General features: G+C 40.9%; 1 protein-coding gene across 10 annotated transcripts; it reads left to right on the forward strand.

Moving 5' to 3' along the window:
- The first annotated feature begins 1,505 nt into the window (after window positions 1-1,505).
- On the forward strand, window positions 1,506-27,195 carry LOC148842557 (Regulator of chromosome condensation (RCC1) family protein). 10 transcript variants are annotated; one of them, XR_016103307.1, is made up of 7 exons: window positions 1,506-1,994; window positions 2,095-2,292; window positions 7,630-7,665; window positions 7,814-7,938; window positions 8,057-9,382; window positions 26,361-26,599; window positions 26,692-27,195. XR_016103307.1 is itself a non-coding variant. In XM_088958030.1 (7 exons), exons 1-6 carry the CDS (start codon window positions 1,901-1,903, stop codon window positions 26,550-26,552), a joined length of 1,929 nt encoding a protein of 642 aa, XP_088814156.1. In that variant the 5' UTR covers window positions 1,506-1,900; the 3' UTR covers window positions 26,553-26,599; window positions 26,692-27,195. The 10 variants fall into 10 exon arrangements, 6 of the variants coding, with proteins under 6 accessions (XP_088814156.1, XP_088814157.1, XP_088814158.1 ...); XR_016103308.1 differs by having other exon boundaries at window positions 26,819-27,195; XR_016103309.1 differs by having other exon boundaries at window positions 26,361-26,588.

Consider the following 27,195-nt stretch of genomic DNA (forward strand, 5'->3'; position numbering starts at 1 on the left):
GCCATGGGGATTCGTTATTTACCCGGAAGAGCCGTTGTGACGTTTTAGCCTTTTAGACCGATTTGTATTTTCTGTGTATTTTGAGGAGTGAGGACTGCGGGTCCTGGATGGACTGGTTCTCTCTCTCTCTCTCTCTCTGCAAGCCACTCAACTAATTCGTATAGATTGAGAATGTCTAGGAAAATCAAATCACATCTTTTGTCGCAGGAAAAATTGAGAAGCAAAATCTGAAAATCATTTTTATTTTCTTTTTTAATCAATTTATATTGCGGGTTTGAGAGTTGAGAACATTAAAGACCAAGCAGAGAATGGCCGTTGATCTTAATTTTCAAGTATGATATAGTTGCAATCATGAATTCAAGTCACCAATCAAAGGTGTTAGGGTTACTGTTTTGAAACATGGATTGTAACTAACCATGAATCTGTAAGTAAGCTACCAACTTAATGATTGCATCTTCATTGGGAGACTGGATTCAGTCTTTCACAAAATTTGACCGCACAACACTTTATTTATCTCGCATTTATATTTTTTTTCATGGGTTCAACCATGGGAAAGATATCATATCTGAAAAACTTCTGACCAGTTAACTGGAATCATAAATCTAGCCAGGTGTTATTTATCAAAATTCATTGGTGGGTTTTGATTGGTCAAAACTCATTTCATACCATATCTTTTTTATATCATAGATTTTTTATTCTTTTATTGATGAGGAAATGCTTTAAAATCCAAATGCATGGGTGTAAGTGTTGTGAGGATAAATTTTGTGAGGGCCGAATTCACTAGATAGCTCCATCTTTGGGCACTTAAATCCATCTTTGGGCTACCTTTTAAGTGGGAACTATGAGAGCTTTGTGGTCCCACGAAGTTGGTGGTGGGCCACCAAAGGAAAACCAATTGATTGGCCTGAATTGAGAGAATTCTTACAGGTGTTTGCATTTTGGGACTACAGTGATTAGGGTGTCGTTTAGCTCCTTCAAAAGCTTTTCAAGAGTTGAAAACTCCTTAACCGTAAGAATCACACCAGGGACCATCTCTTGTCAATAATTTTGAAAGACGAAATTGGTTTATCCATACGTGTTGTCCGAAAGCTTGGTGATCTCATTTTCACTAACCTGAGTAACATTTTTTAAGTCTTGATGCTTGTGCTTGGGACAACTTGGGTTTGATGCTATCTACAAATTCATGACCATTTATAGGGATGCCACTGCTCAAAAGAGAAATAATGCTATCTGTGTTTATTCTTTATTTGGAGTAAGCAGCTGATTTCTCGGCTTGCTCCCTTTGGAATAGCCTCGAGCTAAAACCATGAATCAAAGTCTTGATGTATTGATGTGGCCTACCTTGAATTGGATAAAATGATATAAGATGGGGTCATAGAAGGCTGCTTATGAGCTTATAACACATAGAAGCTCAAAACTCTCCTCCACTTGCCACGTGGCTGAAAAGGGCTTCTCACCAAACAAACGTCTAAAAACATTTGGTCCCGCCAGATAGAAAACCTGATAAGCCAAACTCCTTTCATGATAGATCGTAGATCCAAACACGAATGAAGGTAGCACAGCTGCACAGACACAGAATATTGTTTTTCCTCTCCAACCATTTGCGAGAGATGGCAAAAGAGGCTTTGACACGGATCTTGAGATTGATTAATGGGCCCAGCCCATTTAATTTCTGGTTCAACGGTCGGTGGTAGACATCGGTGCTGATGCTTCAACCTCGACTCGTTGGTACTTTAGTCGTTATAAAGACACTGCTGCGCGATGCTGTCTTATCCTCCCGGCTCCCGCCACTCCTACCATTCTCACGTCGATCCCTACCAATCCACCGTGGTAAGGTTGCTACTTGGTACTAGTTACTTACCGCCAATAGACAAAACATTTGTTCTTTTTCTCCGGAAAAATGGAGGCTGCTGCGACATCCACTGATTCCGGCAATCTATCCCAAAAGATCGTGGCGGTAGCCGCCGGAGAAGCTCATACTCTCGCTCTCACCGGTATTCTGTTTTCTATGAAGTCGATTTTTTCTGTTACAAATTCCAAATTCCAAATTTTGTTTGATAACGATTTTGGGTGTCTGGGATTTTGGCATTACAGGAGATGGTAGTGTATATTCATGCGGAAGAGGAACTTTCGGTCGGCTAGGGACTGGGAAAGAAACCGACGAGCTACTCCCAGTTCGAGTCGACTTTGATTTGTCCAATAAAAAGAGAGCTTTTCACAAGAAACCTGAACAAGAAAAGCCCAAGTTTGTAGATATCGCAGCGGGTGCTTATCACAGTCTCGCATTAGAAGGTTTAGTGCTCTGCCTTCTACCCCTCTCTAACTTTCGCTTATATTTAGTATCCTTAGTAAACAATTGTTATTGTGCATTCATTGCTATTTTCTTAAAAATGACCCGGTGATTTGGTATACCGTTCAAATTGACCATCACGTTTGTATGGGAGATTGCGCAGGTTGTACCTGTTGATCAAGGATCAAATTGTATCATTCAAGCATGGATGCCATCTGATTATTGACACATATTTGACAAAATGCTAGCTATAGAATGCTTTGATCGAATTATTATGGTTGTGGGATTGATCCAAGTTGATGGATGTGCGGAGCCAAGTAGTGGCCTGTTGACTAGATCCCATTAGACAAAGTCAATGATGAGCTTTACTCAGTGCTCATCTAGTCTTCTCTACCATCACATGTTCATTAATTCGATTGTGATCTTGAATCTTTTTTTTTTGGTAGCATGTGCATTTTGTTTCTTTGAATCTCACTTATTAGATAAAATTATTTGGTTGCTGTTTTCACTGTTTTTTTCACTTGTAGTTGTTAGGTGGTATTTTTTTGGGGAATGATTTACAAATTGTGGTTCAGTTTCATATTCTTCTTCAATAGATTTCTTGTATCATTACTTAATTCCTGTATTAATGTACTCTGTTGATTTTATTATCCCCTTCTGTTGTGATTAAAGAGGCTCACCGTAAATGTGAGTTCCTATTTTTTTGGTCCATTGGGTTACACAACTGGGAGTAGTACATCCACCCCAACCCTGGTGAACGTGGGATTCAATCCCAAATCTCTGCTACAACCAGAGACCTTACCAACTGAGCCAGTCAGCAGCACCATGATCTGTGAACTAAGGGATTCATGCTAATACAGTTGGAATGTAGATTCTCATTTGATTCAAATTAGAGAGTACTATAAGGGTTCTTTATGTGGATGGCTTCAATTAATAACCCTCCTTTCTTTTTCATCACATATCCTTTTCATGGTCATTTTTATTTCAATGGTTCTACTTTTTTACTCTACTGTTTTTCTTTTTCTTGAGTAATAAGTTGATACCATGGCATAAAGTGGGATGGCTTGTTCCCTAGATCAGGCATGTTTTTTAATTCTTATGAATATAAATAAAAGGAAGTTATAAACATCTTAAGGATAAATAACATGGAGCGGAGATAAATCTATAACTTTCTGTGCTTGATGGAAATCTCATCATGGAGCTTCCAAATTCTATTTTCTTTTAGACTTCAGTTGGGATGAAGTTCAAAAAATAAAGCAGAGCAAGTCAACTGCACTTTAAAGAGTTATATATATTTTCTTCACTTCTTTTTAATCAATTAATTAACCAATTAAGTTAAGACAAACAAACACTATTAGAAGTAGAATGGAGAAAAATAGCATAGATGGAATGAATCCTATACCAATTATCACTTAAAAATAATAAAATTTAAAAATATTTACTTTAATTTAATTCAGTTTTCTATTTAGTGAATTGGAAAACTGCTTGCAAGCCCAAAAAAGAAGGTGGGCTAGGCTTGGGGCACATCTCAGAAAGAAATCAAGCTCTTCTTGGGAAGTGGCTTTGGAGGTTCAAGATGGAATGAAACTCTATGGGCCTCAATCATCTGCAGAAAATATGGTAGAATCAATTGGGGATGGGGCAAATCTCTTCCTTTACTAGTTCATTCCTCTCGAAATCCTTGGAAAGGTATTCTATAGTCCTTTGCTTCTTTTTCTCCCCTTCTTAGTCTGAAAGTTGGAAATGGGAATACCAATAAATTTTGGACAGACCTTTGGTGGGGAAATAAACCTCTCTGTGATACCATCTCTTTTTAGGTTAGTGTGTAATAAACAAGCTTTCATTTCTGCAACCTTGATAAGAGGATCAGAGGGCCTCTCCTTCAATTTCAACTTCTGTAGAGAGTTGCGAGACTCAGAAATACCTGCAATTTTCCTTACTCTCAATGCTCTCAGAAGTCAGAAGTTTTCATCTCTCTCTCCACTCAGGACAAGCTCATCTGGTCATTAACCCCACATGGTTCCTTTACTACCTTTTCTTTCTTTCAACATCTAACTGCCAACCCAACCCCCTCTCCTTTTCTGGGCAAAAAGGTTTGGCTACCCACAGTCCCCCCTAGAATGTCCTTCCTGGTTTGGGAGGCTTCTTGTGCAAAGATGAATACCTGTAACAACCTCCAAATGAAATTTCAAGGAAAATTCTACATCTCTCCATCTATTTGTCTGATGTGCGATGATGACGGGGAATCTATTGGTCATCTTTTTATCAATTGCAAATTTGCATTGTGGCAAGAAGTCTTTGGCAGTTTTTTCCTGACTCTTTAGCAAGGGTCAGTCTCAGCTGGACTCCCTCAAATTCTGTTATAGAGTTTATCAACTCTTGGCAAGGGCTAAAGATTAATTTGGGCAAGAGAGGAAGTTGCTTCTGGAAAGTAATTATCCATGCTGTCTTGTAGAACATCTGGGAGGAAAGAAATAGGAGATTATTCGATGAGAACTACTCTTCCTTGGAGACTCTTAGAGAATAGTAAAGTTTTTGAGGGTATCAATTGGAGTAAACTGCAAAGGAATTGGACAGTTCTATTGTCAACCACTCCCTTTCACCATCGGCCTTTATTTAAAATCACCCTGAGACAAGATTGTGAGTGTTAGTGTCGACTAAATAAGGGTACAATGGTAATTTGAGTTTTATTAGTATGGTGAGGTGTCTTTAAGTTGGTGCTGATGTGTCCCAACTTAAATAGGGGCATAAAAGTCATTTGTTATTATTTTAGTAAACTATATGTATATATTCTGGCTGACCTAAGAGAGGATTTAATACTCTCTTCTCTTGGGTTTGAAGATGTCTCTTCTTCTATTTCTGCTTCTCTTCGGGCCTGTTCATTTCCTCCTAACTCTTAACTCTTATCTCTTAATATGAATCTTTTAACTATAAGAAAAAAAAAGGTTGTTCATTTCCTCTTATCTCTTATCTCTTAAAGTGCAATCATACAATTTTTTGTTTTCCAATGATACCCCCAAAAAGACACAAAAACTCTCATATATGGGGTCAAAATGGATATTTGATAATTTTCAGAATTCACGGTTCAGAACAACATTCTTTGCATTCAAAGTTCAGAGGAAAGAAAAGTTCACCAATACCAATATACCTCTTACTGTAATTATTGCACTTTCAGATGTCAGACTTCAGAGCAAACGAACAGGCCCTTCTTCTCTCCCTCTCTCTCTTACTTCTTCTCTTTTACATTCAGTTCATATCTGAAACTGATGAATATAAATTATTACATGGTATCAGAGCGAGGATAAGTCAGTTAAGGTCTGTTCGACTTTCAGCGCACCCCAGCATGTAATCTCTCAGTTTTATTCTGTTTTTTTTTTTTGGAGTTTCGTAAAAGGGCTGAAAAGGAGTTGTCATATTTTTTCTTCTGGAGGTTTTAATGTATTCGATTGTGTGTGAAGGTTGTGGTTTCAGGTGATTGGTAGAGAACCCTCTAATCGATGGAACGAAGAAGGCTGCAGCAATAGGTTTCGTGGTAGGTCCAGATGTGTGGTTCAGATCAGTGGGCCGAAGGCTTAGTATCAGTCGTATGGAATGCTGAAGTGGTACTCTGGTGTGTGATGTGCGATGTGTTTGTGAGGTGCCAAAAGTGATAATATTGGGGATTAACATTGCTGAAACCTGTGATAGTGTATGTTTCAGCAATGGTCAGTCGTATGGTGGTGAGTGATTAACTATAGGAGTGAAGTACAGTGTTGTTGGAGTGCAGTGTAGTGATTACTGGGTAAGGCAGGTTGAAACAGAAGGGAAAAGTTTTTTTTTTACAGCCATGGGAGACTATGAACATAAGTCGGTTATGATCCCTCGAGACTACTTGAATGTACAGAGGACCTCAATTAAATTGAATGGAAAAAATTATGTACCTTGAGCCAAATCTGTTGAAGTGTTTCTCAGAGCCAAGAAGAAAGTAACGCATATACGAGAAGAAAAACCCCCAGTTGATTCCCAGGAGTATGGTGATTGGGAGCAAGAAGATGCATAGGTTATGACTTGGCTGTGGAACAGTATGAAACCTAAGATTAGTGTGAATTTCATGTCCTTAGACACAGCCAAGGAAATTTGGGATCATGCAAGGAAGCTTTATTCAGGACAGGATAATACCACTAGAGTATATCAGCTCTATCAAGAGTATATTAGTCCGCAGCAGGGTAACCAGAGTCTTGAAGTGTATTATGCTAGTCTGAGAAATTTGAGGAATGAGTTGAGTGTAATCTTAGGTATGGAACCTAAGATTAGTGTAAATTTCTCTTCTTCTCTCCCTCTCTTTTACTTCTCTTTTACATTCAGTTCAGATCTGAAACTGAGGAATATAAATTATAACAGTGAGTAAATTCTGAACTTTGATCGTAGCTTTAGGAGAGCTATGGAGGGAAGCTCAGACACAAGAATAGGTTTGGTTTGTAGATCAAATGGAGAATTGACATGGGCCTATTAGTGGTCCTTCCAAGTTTGCTGATGTATCAGAAGCAGAGAAGAGGACCCTCCTTGAAGGCCTCAGAATTGCCAAGTCGCAACAGCTTAGTTTCATTGCAGTGGAAGGAGATTCGAGAAATGTTTTTTGCTGACAAGGCCTTGTACATACCCTCATGTACACCCCTCCCATGTTTAATGAAATCAGATATCTTCTCTCAAAAAAGTAAAATCTGTGTAAATTTCTAGATAAATGAGACACTAGCAAACAAAGGTATTCATCTATTACCTGCAACGTCTCCTTCAATGTCCTTAAGCAACTATAGAATGTTTTTGAAATAAAGTAAAACTCACTAATGAAATGATTGAAATGCTTTACTGATTTGACTTTTTGTAGAAGGGATGTGTTTAGAAGTGAAACATTGCATTTTTTTTCATATTTTATGATTAAGTTGTTTGCATGTGACAGAGAATTTTCAGCTACTTTAGGTTTCAAGTTGCAATGAAGGCTGATATCTTCTCGTTTAATTGAAGTTTTATAATGTAGGAGCTGGTTATAAGAAGTGAAGTCTATGTGAATTTTAACATAATGAGGTTTAGCAAACTAAGGCATTTACTTGATACTTGCACCAACATGTGGAAATTTTGAGATGTGTAGGATATAGAAATTTCAAGGGTTTGTAAACAATTTTTGTGAGGATATCTCTAGGATTACTTGAAAGCTCCAAATGGAATGAAAAACCATATTGTTTATATGTTGTCTGCTGTCAGAGAGCATTAACAATGGTCTTCAGCTCCATGGTAGTTCTTTTTGTATTTCATTTTATTTATAAGATTATCAGTTTTTAAAAATTAACCACTTGTCAATGCAGATGATGGATCGGTTTGGTGCTGGGGCTATAATGTCTGTATCCTAAATACTGCATATCTTTTTTTTTTTTTTCCTTTTTGGTAATTTGGTTTGTGCACCCACTGCTATAACCATTCAGTTAAAAGCTATATTAGACATCTTCTTTATATTTGCTTCTCCTATATTGTACCTTGACTGTTGAATAGATGGTCAACTTGGTTTAACTGCAGAGAATTCTTTAGTTCCTTGTTTCTTAGACCAATTTCTTGAGTTGGGTTCTCCTGATTCATTGGTAGATGAATCAAAACCAAACAGTAAAACACCTTTGAAGGTAGAAATCAAATTTTATTGAATTTAAAGGGATGAGTGAAGGCAGGAAAGAACAGCACTTTTCTTATTAATTTCTCACTGTTCTGACTTTTGATGGGCGATTCAAATGGTAATTTCAGGTTAAGTCTATTAAAGCAGGAGGAATGATGTCCATGGCAATTGATAGTCTTGGTGCCCTCTGGATGTGGGGGAACTGCCCTCAGCAATCCAAGACAACCGATGGAGAGTCCCCTCTTTTCAGCAGTCCTACTCCATCACCCGTTTGGGATTTCCATGGTAGAACTGTTGTTAAGGTGGCATGTGGAAATGAGCATGTTGTAGCCCTAGTAACTGTAGGGGAAACATTTACAGGAGACAATCTTTTATGTTACTCTTGGGGTAATAACAACCATGGCCAATTGGGCTTAGGAGACAAGGAGAGAAGATTCCATCCTGAAATTGTGGAGACTTTTAATCAAGGATGCCCTTGGGTAGTATATGACGTAGCATGTGGAGCTTTTCATACAGCCGTACTCACCTTTAAAAAGACAGAACATTACACAGTGAACTCTTCTTATCCCAATCTTGCGTGGCAAGGAAAACAAAGTATGTGCTGGACATTTGGCCTAGGAGATAGTGGCCAACTTGGCCATGGAACCAATAATAATGCATTAGTGCCAGAACTTGTGAAAGAATTGCCACAAGATGTATTCCTGATTTCTCTTGACTGTGGATTATTTCACACCTGTGTTGTTTCATCAGCTGGAGATGTATGGTCATGGGGAATGGAAAAAGGTCTTGGTCTTTGTCCAAATGCAAGTTTTACTGGTACTGATGCAGGGGATGCAGTCTCTCCACTTAGAGTTCCATTTGATGGACCATATGGACCTCAGTTTGAAGGGCCTGTGCAAGTTACTTGTGGGGCTGCACATACTGTTCTTGTTGCCCATAATGGATATAAGCTTTGGTCATGGGGTAGGGGATGGAGCGGAGTTCTTGGAAGAGGTAACACAATTGACAGCTTTGCCCCTAGTATTGTGATGTGGCCACCACTAAATGAGGATTTCAAGGAGGGCTTGGACAAGGTTGATGGGGAAGGAAAAGTTGAAGATGGAGAATTAGGAAGAACAAGGGAGATGGAGAAAAGGTTGTCCTTGGCAACGGAAGAGGCGCAGCGCCTTCAATCAAAACTGACTGTTATGGAACGATATGCTAACTTGTTACATGGTTCTATTTTTGGAAAGCCTTTGGAGGAGAGAGATGTTCCACCATCACTCCGGGACTCTGGTACATTTGATATTGCAAAGGAGTGGGATAATATGTTGGAATCTGCTGACGGTGGGAAGCTTGTGCGCTTGGAAATGTTCTATCGAAACATGCTATCTGGTGTAAAGGATAAACTATTGAGGAGAAAGATTCAGGAGGTATTCAAGGAGTGTCTTCATTCTTCAACAAATTAGAATTGGGTACCTATGCACAATGCCTTGCATTTCTGATAAGATTGTACACGTTGGTCATGCATGTTTACTTTCTCTTAGCATTATGAGATTGAAAAGATTTCTTCTACTGGTGCTTGCTAATATAAATATTTTTTTTTACTTAGTTAAGAGATTGTAAAGCATTTCCCCATAGTTCAATTCTGGAAGTAAATTTCCCCCTTGTGGGTTTGATCAATTACTCAATAGGAAAATAACATGTTCTGAATTTTGTAGTTTTTTCTTTGGTAAGCTGAAATTTGTATTTTGTACATGTATTTTTGACATTTATCGTTTGCAATACCATCCAATCTTAAAGGCATTGGAGGCTTTAACCCAGAGACGTGCCTCCAAGTGAGGCATATGAAAAAAACATGGTGTATGGTGGAGGCATGCACACGTGAGGCATACACTTCTAGTATAAAGACATGCACAAAATCAGATCAGTAAGTTCAATTTTGTATTAGAGGTTTGATATAATTAGATTGGAGTTAGATAGTTTGTATTAAAGGTTCAAAGTATTGAAAACACAGAGCATCAAAAAGGCAATTTTTAGAGACACATTGGGATACATTTTGGATATGCATGGATACAATAGAAAAATTAGGAATTTAGGATATACATAGATAGATTTGGAAAAATCACATATATCCCAAGAATACATCAACAACACTAAATATAGGTCTTAGATGGCTATAAATAAGGTATGTAAACATAAAAAAAGGCTTACTCTTTAATAGTTTATGTTAGATATGAGTTACCAGGATAGACCAAGGAAGATTTGAAAAAAAAATGATAGAATAGCTAAGATGTGCATGTATATCTTAATTCTTAGAAAATCAATATAAATCATTATCCATATATAATATATAAATTTTAATAATCAATTGCTTTTCCTAAAATTTGTAAATAATCATGAACTTAGAACATAAAATGTGAGTTAAAATAGCAAACTCATATATTCATGAAGTATGGTCTGGTGGTAGATTTGTCCCCTCCGAACCTAGATACTAGGCTCTATTTGGAAGGAGTGCATATGGTTCAAGGTAAATATGTACTGTTATGGGCCCGAGAATAGGATCTCGTCACGGGTCGGTCCACGGGGAAAACCTCTTGTTTTCCCTTCTTCCTCCCTTTTCTTGAGGAACCTATTTTGGCACCTTAATGGTGATTTGTTCAAGAGATCACCAACTCTCCTCACTCTTTTCTTTACTGAAATTTTCGATGCCTTCATTGAATAATATCAGCTCCTTAAATAGGAGATTACAAGAGATAAGAGTCCTACTTTTAGGAAGACTCCTTGCTAATTAGGAAGAGTCCCTACTAATCTATCCTACTGAACTGATAAGATAAGATAAGACTCCCTTAATCTATCCTACTGAACTGATAAGATAAGAACACTGAATAGATAAGACTCCTACTAATCCCTGCTACTAAAAGCAGATAAGGTAAGAATACTGAATAGATAAGATAGGATGAGAACACTAAATTGCTGCTGCTGCTGAGAACACTAAATTACTGTTGTTGCTGCTGGCACCCACATCATTACTCCCCTCCTAGACTACGAGCTTGTCCTCAAGCTCGAATTCAGGATGGGTGTCTTGAAACATAGTCAGAGGAATCCCAGATAGGTGGAATGATTTTTCCCTCGTAGATCGGGTTCCAATGAAGAGGGTTCATCCTCAGACAACTGTAGTGAGATACCAAGATTTGACCATGCGTAGCTGCATTCTTTGCCGCGGCCAACTGCAGCCTTAAGGTACTTCTGAGATGTCTTGAGCTGTAGAGTACAAAGATTGTGAAGGCCAAGCTGGTGCCACTAAACCGCATCATCTGGATCCTCTTCTATTGCCTGCTTTAGTGTGTACAGAGCCCGCTCTTCCACTTCCGTCAAATCATTATGTCCAGTTCCAAACGTTGTTGCAATTTCATGTTGAGCCTTGTGAACCATGGCGAGTCTTGCCCATGCTATCCGAAGCTCAATTGTTGCAGAGTCCCCTTCTCTGAGTATTGAAGCCATTTAATTCGTAGACCTTTCTGCATCCTTGATACGATGAAGCGCAACAGCATATCGAGTTGACATGCAATTAGGCTCTAGTTTTGCTGCCTTCTCCAGGCACTTTCCAACACTTTTATGATCACCAACCAAATAGTATGCATTAGCAAGATTCACCCAGATAGGTGCAGCCCTGGGATCTGATCTGACTGCAACTAACAAACACTCTTTTGCAACATTTGCAGCCGCAACATGAGGCATACAAGCTCCTTCACCAGCACTTGCCCCAACACTTGCAACAACTTGAAGATATGCAATCCCAAGATTTTGCAACACCTCGACGACACCGGATTCCTGCTTAATCGGGACATTCTAGGTGTTGCTACCGACGATTTTGCCACGTTTGGCCGGCGGCCGGTTGTGGTTGCAACCCCTTCCGGGTTCCTTTCTTTGCTGGAAAAGTACAACTCCATCAAGCGCCTTAATTCTCAGACGTCGTCCTTGATCTCGCGCACCTCCATGCTGTTTTCCACGATCTTGAGCTCTAGATCTTAAACCCTAGTCTTCAACTGCTCAAGGTCACCCATGATGCCTTGCTCTGATACCAAATTGTTATGGGCCCGAGAATAGGATCTCGTCACAGGTTGGTCCACGGGGAAAACCTCCTGTTTTCCCTTGTTCCTCCCTTTTCTTGAGGAACCTATTTTGGCGCCTTAATGGTGATTTGTTCAAGAGATCACCAACTCTCCTCACTCTTTTCTTTACTGAAATTTTCGATGCCTTTATTGAATAATATCAGCTCCTTAAATAGGAGATTACAAGAGATAAGAGTCCTACTTTTAGGAAGACTCCTTGCTAATTAGGAAGAGTCCCTACTAATCTATCCTACTGAACTGATAAGATAAGATAAGACTCCCTTAACCTATCCTACTGAACTGATAAGATAAGAACACTGAATAGATAAGACTCCTACTAATCCCTGCTACTGAAAGCAAATAAGGTAAGAATACTGAATAGATAAGATAGGATGAGAACACTAAATTGCTGCTACTGAGAACACTAAATTACTGTTGTTGTTGCTACACTAAATTATTGTTGTTGCTGCTGGTGCCCACATCATTAAGGCGCTTGATGGAGTTGTACTTTTCCAGCAAGGAAAGGAACCCGGAAGGGGCTGCAACCACAACCGGCCACCGGCCAGACATGGCAAAATCGTCTGGCGAGTAGCAGGTCGTTGCCCTAGCACAGGTTAGCAACACCCAGAATGTTCCGATTAAGTAGGAATCCGGTGTCGTCGAGGATTCCATCGACGAGAGTTCAAAGAAGAATAAGAGCACTACTCCAAGGTCGTCATCGCTGGTGAAGGAGCTTGTATGCCTAATGTTGCGGCTGCAAATGTTGCAAAAGAGTGTTTGTTAGCTGCAGCCAGATCAGATCCTAGGGCTGCACATATCTGGGTGAATCTTGCTAATGCATACTATTTGGCTGGTGATCATAGAAGTGCTAGAAAGTGCCTGGAGAAGGCAGCAAAACTGGAGCCTAATTGCATGTCAACTCGATATGTTGTTGCGCTTCATCGTATCAAGGATGCCGAAAGGTCTCAAGATCCCACTGAACAACTTTCATGGGTTGTGAATGAAATGGCTTCAATACTCAGAGAAGGGGACTTTGTAACAATTGAGCTTCGAATAACATGGGCAGGACTTGCCATGGTTCACAAGGTTCAGCATGAAATTGCAGCAACGTTTGAAACTGGACATAATGATTTGGCAGAAGTGGAAGAGCAAGCTTTGTACACATAGGCAATAGAAGAGGATCCAGATGATGCAGTTCAGTGGCACCAGCCTGGCGTTCACAATCTTTTACTCTACAGTTCAAGACATCTCAAAAGTACCTTAAGGCTGCAATTGCCCGCGGCAAAGAATGCAGCCTCGCATGGTTAAATCTTGGTATCTCACTGCAGCTGTCTGAGGATGAACCCTCTTCATTGGAACCCGATCCAGGAGGACAAAATCATTCCACCTATCTGGGATTCCTTTGACTATGTTTCAAGACACCCATCCTGAATTCGAGCTTGAGGACAAGCTCGTAGTCCAGGAGGGGAGTAATGATGTGGATGCCGGCAACAACAGGAGTAATTTAGTGTTTTCAGCAGCAACAATTTAGTGTTCTCATCCTATCTTATCTATTCAGTATTCTTGCCTTATCTGCTTTCAGTAGTAGGGATGAGTAGGAGTCTTATCTATTCAGTTTCTTATCTTATCAGTTCAATAGTATGGATTAGTAGGGAGTCTTATCTTATCTTATCAGTTCAGTAGGATAGATTAAGGGAGTCTTATCTTATCTGTTCAGTAGGATAGATTAGTAGGGAGTCTTCCTAATTAGCAAGGAGTCTTCCTAAAAGTAGGACTCTTATCTCTTGTAATCTCCTATTTAAGGAGTTGAGAATATTGAATAAGATCATCGAAAATTTCAGTCAAGAAAGAGCAAAGGAGAGCTGGTGATCTCTTGAACAAATCACCTTTTAGGGCGGCAAGATTGGTTCTTCAAGGAAAGGGAGGAACAAGGGAATTTCCCTGTGGACAGACCCGTGACGAGATCCTATTCGCGGGCCCATAACATGTACTCTGGTCCAGTTTTGTTGTCGTTTGCTTTTCATGTAAATTTCCTACAGAAATCGATGAAGATATGTTAAGGTGTTAGAGTTTACCCTAGTAATGAGCGTAAATTTTACATCCAAAAAATCAATGCAGAACTTTATGCTTACCTTTTTCGAGGTAAACATGCTTCGCTTTGTACTCTTTGAACTCGATTGGTCTAAGAGACTAAGACTAAGAAACTAGCAGATCTCACGATTTTAGACACGATCAAGGATATCGGTGGCTTCTTCCTTCATCTCTGTTACAACAACAATAACAATCGAAGCTCAAATCTCTAGCTACTTGTGTTTCTAATCTTTTTTTTTTTGTGGTTCTAGTTCTTTTAGTTGTTCTCAGGGCACCTATTTCCATCGAAAGCAAGATTCAAAGGGCCTAAGCTCGATTTACAACTTCGACAGTAAGAATACCTACCTATACAACTAACTCTTTCTATAAATCTTGGTACATTGCGTCTTTGGTGACTTGTTTTGTGTATAGCCTTTGTTATGACTCTCAGATCTTCATTTTATTATCTACTCTTTGATCTATTGGTTAATGGATCACTGTACATGCTTGTCTTTACATACATAGTCTTTTTTTTTAATTTTTTGAAGAGATTTGTATGTGGTTTTTATCTGCCACTGTTGCAGTGAAGTACGCTTTCTCCATTGATCAAATTGAGGTAGTTGTAGGTACAACAAAGAAATGCTGGTTGCCCTTTGTGTACAGTTTCTTAAAACACATTGTTGTTGCTGTCACCATTGAGTTCTTGAAAGAAGGCCTTTGATGCTTCATTGGTGGACCAGTAGATTGCGGCAGCAGGAGCATGAAACAGCATCATGGGCTTCCATCCCCTCATAAGACCAGCATATCTATCTTTTCTCACTATGGTTTGTATCACATCCACTGGAGAGGTGTGGAAAATCCGTCACATCCAGACACCTTGTGTAGTCAAACAACAAAGAAAAAATTGTAATTAGACAACTAAAAGTCAGATAGAGAAGATATCCAACAGGTGATATGGACGTGTTTATTGGGAAGTACAGCAGGTCGTCGCCCCGGTAGCCGCAGTCGTCTCCAAGTACAACAGGCTGGAGTTCCCTTCTTACAACGGCACCGGAGATCCTTTGGGGTGGTTGTACCGATGTGAGCAGTTCTTTCGCAACCAGCAGACGAAGGACAGAGACAAGGTAAGCCTAGCCGCATTCCACCTGACGGAGGAGGCGTAGCTCTGGTTCTATCGATTGGAACAGGAGGAACCCGGGCTCAGCTGGACCCAATTCAAGTCCTACTGCCTCCTCAGGTTTGGGCCCCCATTGACGAGCAACTCGTTAGGTGAATTGATCAACCTCAAACAGACGAGGACGGTGGCTGAATACCAGCGGCAATTCCAGACCCTCTTTGCCAGAGCAGCTTTGGTACGATTGGACCAGCAGGTAGACATGTTCACCACAGGGTTAGCAGAACTCTTGAGGGTGGATGTGGAGATGCAACACCCCCCCCCCCAACCTGGTTACAGCCATGAATCTAGCTCGCACCTTCAAATGCAAGCTGCAGCTCAGTCGAACCTTCAGCATGGGGCGGTCGCAAACATCATGGGCACCCCCGAAAACATCCGGAATGGCCCCTTCTACTGCAACTAGCCGAGAACAGAAGACTCATACGAGTAACGCTCCCAGGTCGGCATCCAGTACGGGAAGCAGCATGGTGGCACCCCCCATTAAACGCTTGTCCAAAGCCGAGATGGCAATCGCTTGGCAAGGGGGCAGTGCTTCAACTGCGACGGTCTTTATTCGACAGGACACAGATGCAAGAGACTTTTCTGCCTCCTGGTGGACGAACAAGAGGAGGACGAGGATGAACCCGCAGCGTTTGAACCCGAGATCTTCCTCCACGTAATCACCAGAATAAAGACCTCTCAGACTATGCAGTTGCGGGCACGGGTGGCAGGAAAACCAGTACGGATCCTCGTTGATTCAGGAAGCACACTCAACTTTGTAAGTGAGCAAGCTGCCCTCTAGTTGGAATTACCTATGGAAATCAGACCAAGACTGCAGGTAGCTGTAGCAAACGGTGAAAAGGTTCATAGTCCCGGAATATGTAAGGACATCCAAATACAAGTCGAATCTGAATCCTTCTCTACTGATTTATTTGTGCTATCCTTGGATGAATTTGATATAGTCCTTGGGGTAAAATGGTTGATCACCCTAGGCCCAATCCTATGGGATTTCAGCGCCTTAACGATGACATTTCGCTTGAATGGGAAACAAGTTACTTGACAAGGAACTAGGGTAAAGGCAAAAAAACCCACAGGTTTATGCATTTCAGGGCGTACCGACGCAAGCAGTGAATATGGAAAGACTCCTCACCGATTTTTCCGATGTGTTCCAAGAACCCAAGGGACTTCCCCCTTCCCGAGCATGTGATCATCGGATCCCTCTAGTGACGGGTTCAGAACCAGTTGTCGTTCGGCCTTATCGCTACCCACCTCTACGGAAAGATGAGATAGAGAAGCAGTGTGCTGAAATGATGAAACAAGGGATCATCCGCCTTAGTTGTTCTCCCTTCTCCTCGCTGGTTCTGTTGGTGGCAAAGCGAGATGGGACTTGGAGGTTTTGTGTGGACTACAGGGAGCTCAATAACCAGACTATCAAGGATAAATTCCCTATTCCCGTTGTGGACGAGCTATTGGATGAGCTTCATGGTGCCTAGTACTTCTCCAAATTAGACCTCAGGTCGGGATACTTTTAGGTCCGAATGCCTTCCGAGGACGTAGGGAAAACTGCCTTCAAAACTCATCATGGCTACTTCGAATTTTTAGTTATGCCGTTCGGTCTCACCAACACCCCATCCATATTCCAGTCTCTAATGAACGAGGTATTTCAGTCCCACTTTCGCAGATTTGTTTTAGTGTACTTTGACGACATTTTAGTTTACAGCAAGTCATGGATAGAAGAGGTGCATCATCTACGGACTGTTTTGAACTTCTGCGCCAACACAAGCTCTTCCTTAAACCATCCAAGTGCTCTTTTAGGGAACGCCAAGTTCTTTACTCAAGGCATGTCATCAATGGGCAAGGTGGTGGACACTTCCAAAATCCAAGCAATCAAGGAATGGCCCAAACCCCAATCCGCCAAGGCTCTTCGCGGGTTTCTGGGTCTGACAGTATACTACTGCAAATTTGTACAAAATTATGGCCTGTTGGCTGCCCCATTAACCAATCTGCAAAAGAAGAATGCCTTTCATTGACCTCGAGTTTACAGTCGAGTGTGATGCATTCAGAATAGGTATTGGAGCCGTATTATAGCAACAAGGGCACCAGATTGCCTTCTTTAGCCGCAAACTTGCTGACCGACATTTAAAATTACCCGCCTATGAACGCGAACTAATTGGGTTGGCTAGAGCAGTCCAACACTGGAGACCATACTTGTAGGGAAGGTCATTCGTCATCAAAACCGATCATTATAGCCTCAAGTACTTGTTGGAGCAGCGACTTACCACTTCACCTCAGCAACATTGGGTTAGCAAGCTGCTTGGTTTTGATTTCCAGGTAGACTACAAGGCGGGATCCTTAAATTGCGCCGCGGATGCTTTGTCTAGGCATGACGAAGACACTATGCTCCTCTATGGGATTTCCCAACCCCGAATCACCTTGTTAGACGACATCAAGAAGGAGCTGCCACAATCACCAGAGTGGGCGGCCCTTGTTCAGAAAATTCAGTTCGGAGCCGCCGACTCCACTTGGTCCCTTCAGGACAGGCTGGTGCTATACAAAGGACAAGTACATCTTCTAGTAGATTCCTCTTTAATTCCTTCCATTATCTCCAGTATCCATAACTCCACCCATGAAGGCGTTCAGAAGACACTACATCACGTCCAAGCGGATTTCCACTGGCAATGTATGAGAACTTCCATTCGGAACTTTATCCATAATTGCTCCACGTGTCAACATCACAAATGGGAGAATCTACACCCGGTTGGCCTTCTTCAGCCCCTCGCGATTCCAACACAAATCTAGGCTGATATCTCCATGGATTTCATTGAGGGCCTACCCAAGGTTGGCGAAAAATCAGTTCTTTACATGGTTGTGGATCGCTTCTCTATGTATGTTCATTTCATCCCTCTGTCACATCCGTACAGTGCTACATCGGTCGTCCACGTTTTCTTTACGCATGTTTTCCGTTTACATGGACTGTCGGAATCTATTGTTAGCGACAGGGACCCAGTTTTTACTAGTGCCTTCTAGAAGGAATTGTTTCGGTTACATGGTACTGCCTTAGCTTTTTCCTCCGCGTATCATCCTCAAACAGACGGCCAAACGGAGGTGGTGAATCGTACGATCGAGATGTACCTCCGTTGTTTTGTTGTTGATCAACCAAGATGGTGGATTGATTGGCTCCCTTGGGCCGAGTATTGTTATAACACTGCCTATCATTCTTCCCTTGGAATGGCACCTTTCCGGGTTGTCTATGGCCGTGACCCTCGTTTGTTATCCTATGAACCCGATTCTACTCCTCGTTTAGAGGAGATTGATCGTTCCCTACAAGAGCGTGATGCCCTTCTCACTAAAGTTTCTCTTCGCCTGCAACAAGCACAACTACGCATGAAGCACGCCTATGACCAGCATCATCGGGAATTGTCATTTGAACCGGGACAGTTTTTGTGGTTGAAGCTTCAGCCCTATCGGCAACGCTCCTTGAGATGCAGGGCTGCTCCTAAATTAACTTCTAAATTCTATGGACCCTTCAAGGTCTTGCGGCGGATCGGTAAGGTTGCATACCATCTGGAACTGCCAGAGCACAGCAGAATCCATGATGTATTCCACATTTCCTTGCTCAAGCCGTTTATGGGTATTCCTCCTGACTGAGTTCCCCCCTTACCACCCTTGAAGGACGGCCGACTCATCCCCCAACCTCGGGCTCTTGTTTGCTCTAGAATCAATCGGGGTGTTCTCGAAGTCTTGGTGGAATGGGATGGCTTGCCAGCAGCCGAGGCCACCTGGATCCCCTTGATGGAGTTCCAAGGCACGTATTCGAGTTTCGAGCTTGAGGACAAGCTCTTAGTCCAGGAGGGGAGTAATGATATGGACGCATTTATTGGGAAAACTTATCGCCGCCGGCAGCAGCAGTGACTCATCGGATTCTAGCTAGTTACAATCCATCTTATCTTATTCTTATCTTGTTTGTTCTTATCTTATCATCCTTATCTTATCTTATCTATTTCAGTAAGGATTAGTAGGAAGTCTGATCTATCTTAGGGAGTCTTATCTATCTTATCTGTAAGTAGTATAGATTAGCAGGAAGTCTTCCCACAGGGAGGACTCTTATCTCATGTAATCTCCTATTTAAGGAGCTGAGAATATTGAATAGGACCATCGAAAATTTCAGTCAAGAAAGAGAGCAAGGAGAGTTAGGTGATCTCTTGGACAAATCACCATTAAGGCGCCAAGATAGGTTCATCAAGAGCAGGGAGCAACAAGGAAAAACAGGAGGTTTTCCCCGTGGACCGACCTGTGATGAGATCCTATTCCCGGGCCCATAACAATAGGACAAGTGGACATTGGAAATTTGTGTTTTCAAGCCAACATTTTGCCAATTATAAGTTTCAAAATCAGATAAATCAATTGAAAGAAAGGGTGCTTTCCATGGTTCCTCTGCATAAGCTAAGTATGATGACTTCATTGATTGCAAGATTTTTTTTTCAATTGGTGCAAGAACATCATGACTAAAAACTATACATCAATGGAAAAGTTATATAGAAGAGATCACAATACCACAAACCCTGACGTGTTCATGAACAAAAGGGGGAAAAGATGTGTCAACCCTCAAGCTATTAGGCTTTGATCCAAGAATTCCATTGGCAAGACTCAGTAGGCCTTTGCCTCTCCTTTTTTTTCATACAAGCTTAATTTATTGGGTTGTATAGCATGTTGCCTCTGTTGTGAAGATTATTTAATTGTTATTTTATAGTTGTTGTTAGTGGGTTGTCAGCTTAAGATGTTGTCAGTCAGTTAGTTTCTTTATTTCTTATTAATTTGTTTCTAGGGAGTGCCACCAGGGACATATTTGTAATCTCTCGTTCCTTTTATATTAAGTTAATATAAATAACTAAGCTAGCGGCAGCCAGAATTAGATGATTTTTTTGTCTCTTAATTATATCTTCCTCTTCTTCTCTTTCTCTCTCTCTCTCCATGAATGATTACATGGTATCAGAACCAGGTTCTAGGCTATAAAAAAATCAGTTTCTCCCATTTGAACCTGCTTCGTCCTCTTTTCTTCTTTGATTTCTTGGACGTGGAAGACATAGAAACCCCAGCAGACTACTTGTGGCTCTTCCTTTAGGTTCTTCCTTGGTCGTAATATCAAGGAGACCTTAGTAGAAGAAGGGCGATGCAGGAAAAGACTCCCTTTATTATTTGTTTGATGCTGTGAAGTTAGTTTCTGGTTGGCACCTTCGTACAGGTGCTGGACAGGAAGTAAATTCCTTGAGGGTTAGTATTCTGATTGTGGTTGTTGTGTAGTTGTGTGGGATTTGGTCTGATTCAGTAGTACTCTATGGCAAACTATGATTCAACTTCATCGGGGGTTACACCGACCCACAGCACATCTGGTATGGGAAGTGAAAACATGATGTTTCCCATGCCCATTACCCCTTTAAATGGTCTAAACTATCAGGAGTGGGCTAAAAGTGCAAAACTTTATGTAACGGCAAGGGAAAAAGCTGGTTACATAAATGGAAGGGTGAAAGAACCCAAGAGTGAGACAATTGAACATGATAGGTGGGACAAAAAAAACAGTATGGTTATGTCTTGGCTCCTTGCAGCCATGGAGCCCGATGTGAAGAAGAACTTTATGTGGGCAAACACCGCTAGCGAGATTTGGGAACAGGCCAAAACTACCTATTCTGAGCAAAGGCATTATGCCAAGGTTTACCAGTTGCAAGCTGAATCCTCAACCTATAAACAGGGAAATCGTAGTTTGTCTTCCTATTATTCAGCCCTTACATTCGTATGGAAAGAATTGGATCATTATCAGGCTATAGAGTGGAAACATGATGACGATGCTAAGGCCTACAGGAAGCTGGTTTCTCAGTAGCGTGTGTTTGCCTTCTTGTTGGGATTGAACCCTTGAGAGTTTAGATCTTAGGAAGCAAAGAGTTGTCATCGGTTCATGAGGTATATGCCCTTGTTCAATCGGAAGAAAGTAGGCGGAGTGTGATGGTTACAACTGAGGGGGAGCAACAAGTTGCTTTGGCTGCAATGAGTAATAACAACATGGGGAAGAAAAGTGACACCAAAAAGGCTGATGATAAAGACAAGTTGTTTTGTACCCACTGTTGGCACTCACGGCATACAAGTGACACATGTTGGGACATTCACGGGAAACCCAAGTGGGCATTGAAGAGCCAAGAACAGGGTAAAGGGCAAGGTCAGAAGAAGATGAACACAACACATAATGCAGCACATGTGGCAACCCAAGATAGGTTACCGGTACTACCCGGGGCCACCTTACTAATTCTGACCCCAAGGAAGATATAATGAATTCCTTCAGAGACCCCTTGGAGTCATATGGTAGGGCTTTGCGATAGATGGATAGTTCAGTCACTGGTACTCCTACTTCATTTGCATCTACATCAGGTAATGCGGCTTCTGCATTCCATGTCACTACTACCACTGGTTCCCCTTGGATCATTGACTCAGGGGCCTCTAACCACATGACCGGTAAGCCGAACTTGTTTCAGACTTATAGCTTTTTGTTAGGAAGGGATAAAGTGAGGCTTGCAGATGGATCATTCTCCTCCATTGCAGGCCAAGGATCAATATCTCTTCCCCATGGCCTTAACCTGAATTGTGTATTGCATGTTCCTCAACTTCCTATAAATTTGCTTTCAATTAGTAGTATCACAAGCTCTTTAAACTATAGTGTAACCTTTTTTCCTAGTTCATGTGTTTTTCAAGATCTAACTTCTGGGAGGACGATTGGTAGAGGGAGCCTAGTGGATGGTCTCTACATTTTTGACAACAAAGCTGGTCTCTCGGTGTCATCCTCAGAGTCACATAGTCAATCAAATGAGAGTCAACTTTTTTTTGTGGCATAGTCAGTTAGGTCATGTTTCTTTTGAAATAGTAAAGTCTTTGTTTCCGGTTTTATTTAAGTCATGTTCAATGTTAGAGTTCCAGTGTCAAACGTGTCAGTTGAGCAAACAATGTAGAACAACTTTCACTCAAATAATAAAAGATCAAGCGTTTCTTTTCATGTTGTGTATTTTGATGTATGGGGGCTTACTACTATAATCTCTAAGGGTGGATATAAGTACTTTATCACATTGATCGATGACTACTCTCGCTATACATGGGTATTCCCTATGCATAGTAGAGACGAAGTTCCAAAGATTGTGAAAGACTTCCAGATGATGGTATTTACGCAATTCCATGTTGAAATACAGATCTTCCAATCCGACAATGCAAAGGAATATTTCTATGGTGAGCTTAATGAGTTCTTTGCCTCCCACGGATCTATTCATAGGAGTTCATGCGCAAGAACACAACAAAATGGTGTTGCAGAAAGAAAAAACAGACACCTCCTTGAGGTAACTCGCGGGATGATGCTACACATGAATGTTCCAAAAAGGTTTTGGATGGATGTTATACTTGCAGCTGCTTATGTCATCAATCGCATGCCCTCCAGAGTGCTGAACTGCATGGCCCCTCATCAGTTGTTGTTCCCTTAGTCCCCTTTATTTTCCATTCCCATGAGAGTTTTTGGTTGGCGTGCCTTTGTCCATGATTTGTCTCTGTCTCGAGGTAAGTTAGACCCTCGGTCCATTCCTTGTATCCTTCTAGGGTATCCCTCCTCTCAAAAAGGGTATCGGTGCTTTGATCTCGTTAGTCATAAGTTTTTTGTGTCTATGGATGTGTCATTCTTTGAGTCTGAACCATTCTTCCTTGCTTCTCCTCGGGGGGAGAGTAGTAGTGTGGAAGAGGAGAAGCAGGTTCAGGTCCGCCAAGTCTCTCTTCCTTATATTCTGAACCTTGCTCCCTTTCGTGTCTTCCAACTTACATGCCGTAGAGATCAGCAATGTGATAGAGATGTGGAGCAGCCAAACATTGAGCAACCGACACTATTAGACTCCCAGGAGGTAAGTCCAATCCCTGTTGCACCTACTGATACCCCTACTCCTACTATGGATGACCTTGACATTCCTATTGCTCAAAGAAAGGGAGTCAGGTCATGCACTACCGAACACTCCATTACCCAGTATGTCTCCTATGATCACATTTCCCCCTCATACCAAGTCTTTCTATCAGCAGTTGATTGCATCCTTGTTCCTAGAAATGTTGCAGAGGCCTTAAAATGCCCCGAATGGAAGATGCCATGAATGAGGAGATTAATGCTCTTCATAAAAATCAAACTTGTGAATTGGTGGATCTTCCAAGGGGGAAAGACCGCGTGGGGTGTAAGTGGGTGTTTATAGTTAAACACAAGGCAGACGGGACAGTTGAAAGGTACAAAGCAAGATTAGTAGCCAAAGGGTACACTCAAGTGTACATGGTTGATTATGATGAGACTTTTGCTCCAATAGCTAAGATGAACTCAATTAGGGTTCTCTTGTCATTAGCTGCTAACCTTGAGTGGGAATTGCATCAATTGGACATAAAGAATGCTTTTTTAAATGGTGACCTAGAGGAGGAAGTATACATGGTTCAACCCCCTGGATTATGTGCCAAGGGAAGTGAAAATAAGGTGTGCAAGTTAAGAAAGTCTCTTTATGATTTAAAACAATCTTCCAGAGCTTGGTTCAGTAAGTTTCGCATGGCAATTCAGAAGGTAGGCTTCAAACAATGTCAGTCTGATCATACACTCTTTATGAAGAGATGTTAGGAACAGATTGTTGTATTGATAGTGTATGTGGATGATATCATCATTACAGGAAATTGGAGTTCAGAAATACAAAAATTGAAACAATTCCTTGCATCTAAATTTGAAGTGAAAGATTTAGGTCCCCTGAAGTATTTTCTTAGAATTGAAGTTGGCCGCTCAAAAAGGGGTATATTCATTTCTCAAAGGAAATACACCCTTGATCTATTACAAGACACAGGCAAATTAGGTGCAAAGCCAGCAGATACTCCCATTGATGTTGATCACAAGTTGGGTGACTGTGATGGTGAACCTCTGAAAGATGTGAAACAGTTCTAAAGGTTAGTGGGAAAGCTGATTTATTTGTCCATGACCCGTCCAAACATTGCCTATTCAGTTGGGGTTCTAAGCCAATTCATGCACTCTCCTAAGAAAGCACACATAGAGGCAACAGAGAGAGTTCTTAAATACTTAAAAAAGTATCCCATAACAGGTCTACTATTCAGTAAACATAATCACCTAAAGGTGGAAGTCTTTACAGATGTTGATTGGGCAAGTGTTGTGGATGATAGAAAGTCCACGAGTGGGTATTGCACATTTGTGGGAGGAAACCTAGTGACCTGGAAAAGCAAGAAACAAAGTGTGGTAGCAAGGTCAAGTGCTGAAGCTGAATATAGAGCTATGACACATGGGGTGGCTGAAGTCCTTTGGCTAAAAAATCTTCTAGGGGAGCTGGGAGTTGTTGTTCATAATCCTATGTCTCTTTACTTTACTGTGACAACAAGGCAGCCATAAACATCGCCAGCAACCCTGTCCTACATGAGAGGACCAAGCACATTGAGGTGGACAAACACTTCATAAGGGAAAAATTGGAAAAAAGGGAAATTTGCATCCCTTATGTCAACTCCAAGGAACAACTTGCTAATGTCCTCACAAAAGGGCTTCCATACTCGCAGCACAATGAGTTATGTGACAAGCTGGGCATGAAAGACATATTCAGTCCAACTTGAGGGGGAGTGTTGTGAGGGTTATTTAATTGTTATTTTATAGTTGTTGTTAGTGGGTTGTCAGCTTAAGATACTGTCAATCAATTAGTTTCTTTCTTTCTTATTAGTTTCTTTCTAAGGAGTGCCACCAGGGGCATACTTGTAATCTCCCATTCCTTTTATATTAAGTTAATACAAATAACTAAACTGGCGGCAGCCAGAAGTATATGGTTTTTTTGCCTCCCAATCATATCTTCCTCTTCTTCTCTTTCTCTCTCTCGTCTCTCTCTCTCCATGAATGATTACAGCCTCATTAACTTTTGAGTTAGACCTAACAAATCTTCTAAGATTGGGGTTACAACAAATTGGAATTTACAAATAGATACAGAAATCAGGAAACCTCCTTGCAATTTTACTTGCATTAGAACCAACAAGGTACATTGCCGAAATCATCTGGACTGTGTTTTTCCTTGCTTCTTCTTTATAATTTCATCAATGTATATTAGGTCCTTTGTTTTGTAAACTTTAGGAGGCTGGCAGTATTCGATGTCAGGTTCATTGTTTTGTAAAATTTTGAATGGCAAAAGAAATTGCCTCATTTAGGATTAGAATTTTGAATCTATATTTATATATTTGATAGAAGATTGTAGATTGTTTGTCCAATAAACAATAAAACAAAAATGAAAATAAAAAAGAAAACAAAACAATCATGATAAGAAAGAATTATTTCTCTCTAGGTCAAATTGTTGAGATTGCATGGATCGTATCAGCTTGATCAGCTAGGTAATCGTGAGGTTTGTAATATATCTGTAGAGACCTGCACTTTTTCCTTCAAATCTCTTTTAATATTTTATTTTACCCAAAAAAGGTTTTTGGTCTGAAGAATATTGCATAATAGCAGAGAGGTTTTTGGTGTAAACACATCATGAAACATACAATTAAGTATTAGTAGTAGTGGGTTTCCTGATCAGGTCTAGTGGGGAGCTTCCCTACACGATCCCACCTATTTGTGCTACATGGAAAGACCCTGTGGTCAATCCAGACTGTCCATGAGATGGAGGACCCAGTGGATTGACCATGTGTTACAGTCTCATAGCGCATATCAACTGCAAAGGGGATATCTGCTGTGTTTTGTTCTCCACGTTTGGTTTGGTGTGACATTTACAATTCATCACCAGTTCTTTCGTTAAACCAGCCAGTCGGCCACTTTTCACCGGCTTTTAGGAATCCCAATTCTTAAGGTATGACCGAACCAGGCAGGGCCTGGATCATGGTTCAAAGTCTGACTATCCAGTCTGGTCCGGTTTCCTAAACACTGTTATTATTCCAACTTTCAAATTAATTTTATTTTTTATGCCATTTGACATCAATGGCCAACCCAGCTTTACCTGGCTAATCTTGCTGATGTAATTGACCTGGTTATCTCTACTTGTTGGACCTAGGGGTTGGCTATTCATACATATTTTCTTAATCATTCATGTACCTTTGCAGCTGAAGTTGCTTAATTGGCCAGAACATCCTCTCTTGAACATTTCACAGACAAACCTTTTATTGAGCAAACTACAAGAGCTGTCCAAGGCAAAGCTATACCCACACTTATTGAAGCTGACTTGCCACCTCATTCCCCGAACTCTGAGACTAGCCCTGGCTACAAATCTTGGGCGTGCTATTCTGGAAGATTGATGAATTTGAAGCTTTGTAACATAAAGCTGCAAACAGGTCTGGTAGTGGTATGTAATGCAGATGCTTCTATTTTTTCCCCCATTTCTTTACCTATTACACTTAGAGCCTCACAAGTAGCTAACCATGGTTATTATTTTAGGGAAAAGGTTGGAGTCATGATATCACATCAGTGTTCTAACTTGCAAATAACTCTTATTGATCTCCAATTCTCCATAGAGGGGGCTCACTTGACTAAACGGTGTTAAAAAGCGTGTTTTTTTGCTTAGGTCATCAACCTGGAGTTTCATGCCGGTACTACTTTCTACAGACCAGATGACAAATGGTTTTTCTGGTGGTTGTTCACATATCTTTTCTAAATTTAGAGCTTGCTCCGGCAAGTTATTTCCGGAAGTTAGATCACGATCATGTAACTAATTAATATGATCTTAGACTAATTATTTAGGCGAGGGAGGGAATTCCTTGTTTAGTTTATCATGTATAATTGTTATGATGTGGGTTATCCCTGGTAATTTTTGTTGGAACGCTAGATTACAGGGAAGTGGGATTTAAGTACCGTATACCGTAGGTGTTTAACTATTCATGTGATACCATTTTATTCGAAGGCATGGCTAATTTCAATAATATAAAGGGACCATTACATGCA

This window comes from Nelumbo lutea, chromosome 8, assembly GCF_056320005.1.
Source record: "Nelumbo lutea isolate HS-2025 chromosome 8, American lotus-T2T, whole genome shotgun sequence".
Lineage (NCBI taxonomy): Eukaryota > Viridiplantae > Streptophyta > Magnoliopsida > Proteales > Nelumbonaceae > Nelumbo > Nelumbo lutea.

Coding starts and splice junctions, on each gene's coding strand:
- LOC148842557 (XM_088958030.1), top strand. CDS start 1,901: ATGGAGGCTGCTGCGACATCCACTGATTCCGGCAATCTATCCCAAAAG. Junction 2,293..7,629: donor TCACAGTCTCGCATTAGAAG/GTTTAGTGCTCT, acceptor TTGTCAATGCAG/ATGATGGATCGGTTTGGTGC. Junction 9,341..26,360: donor TGAGGAGAAAGATTCAGGAG/GTATTCAAGGAG, acceptor GTACCTTTGCAG/CTGAAGTTGCTTAATTGGCC.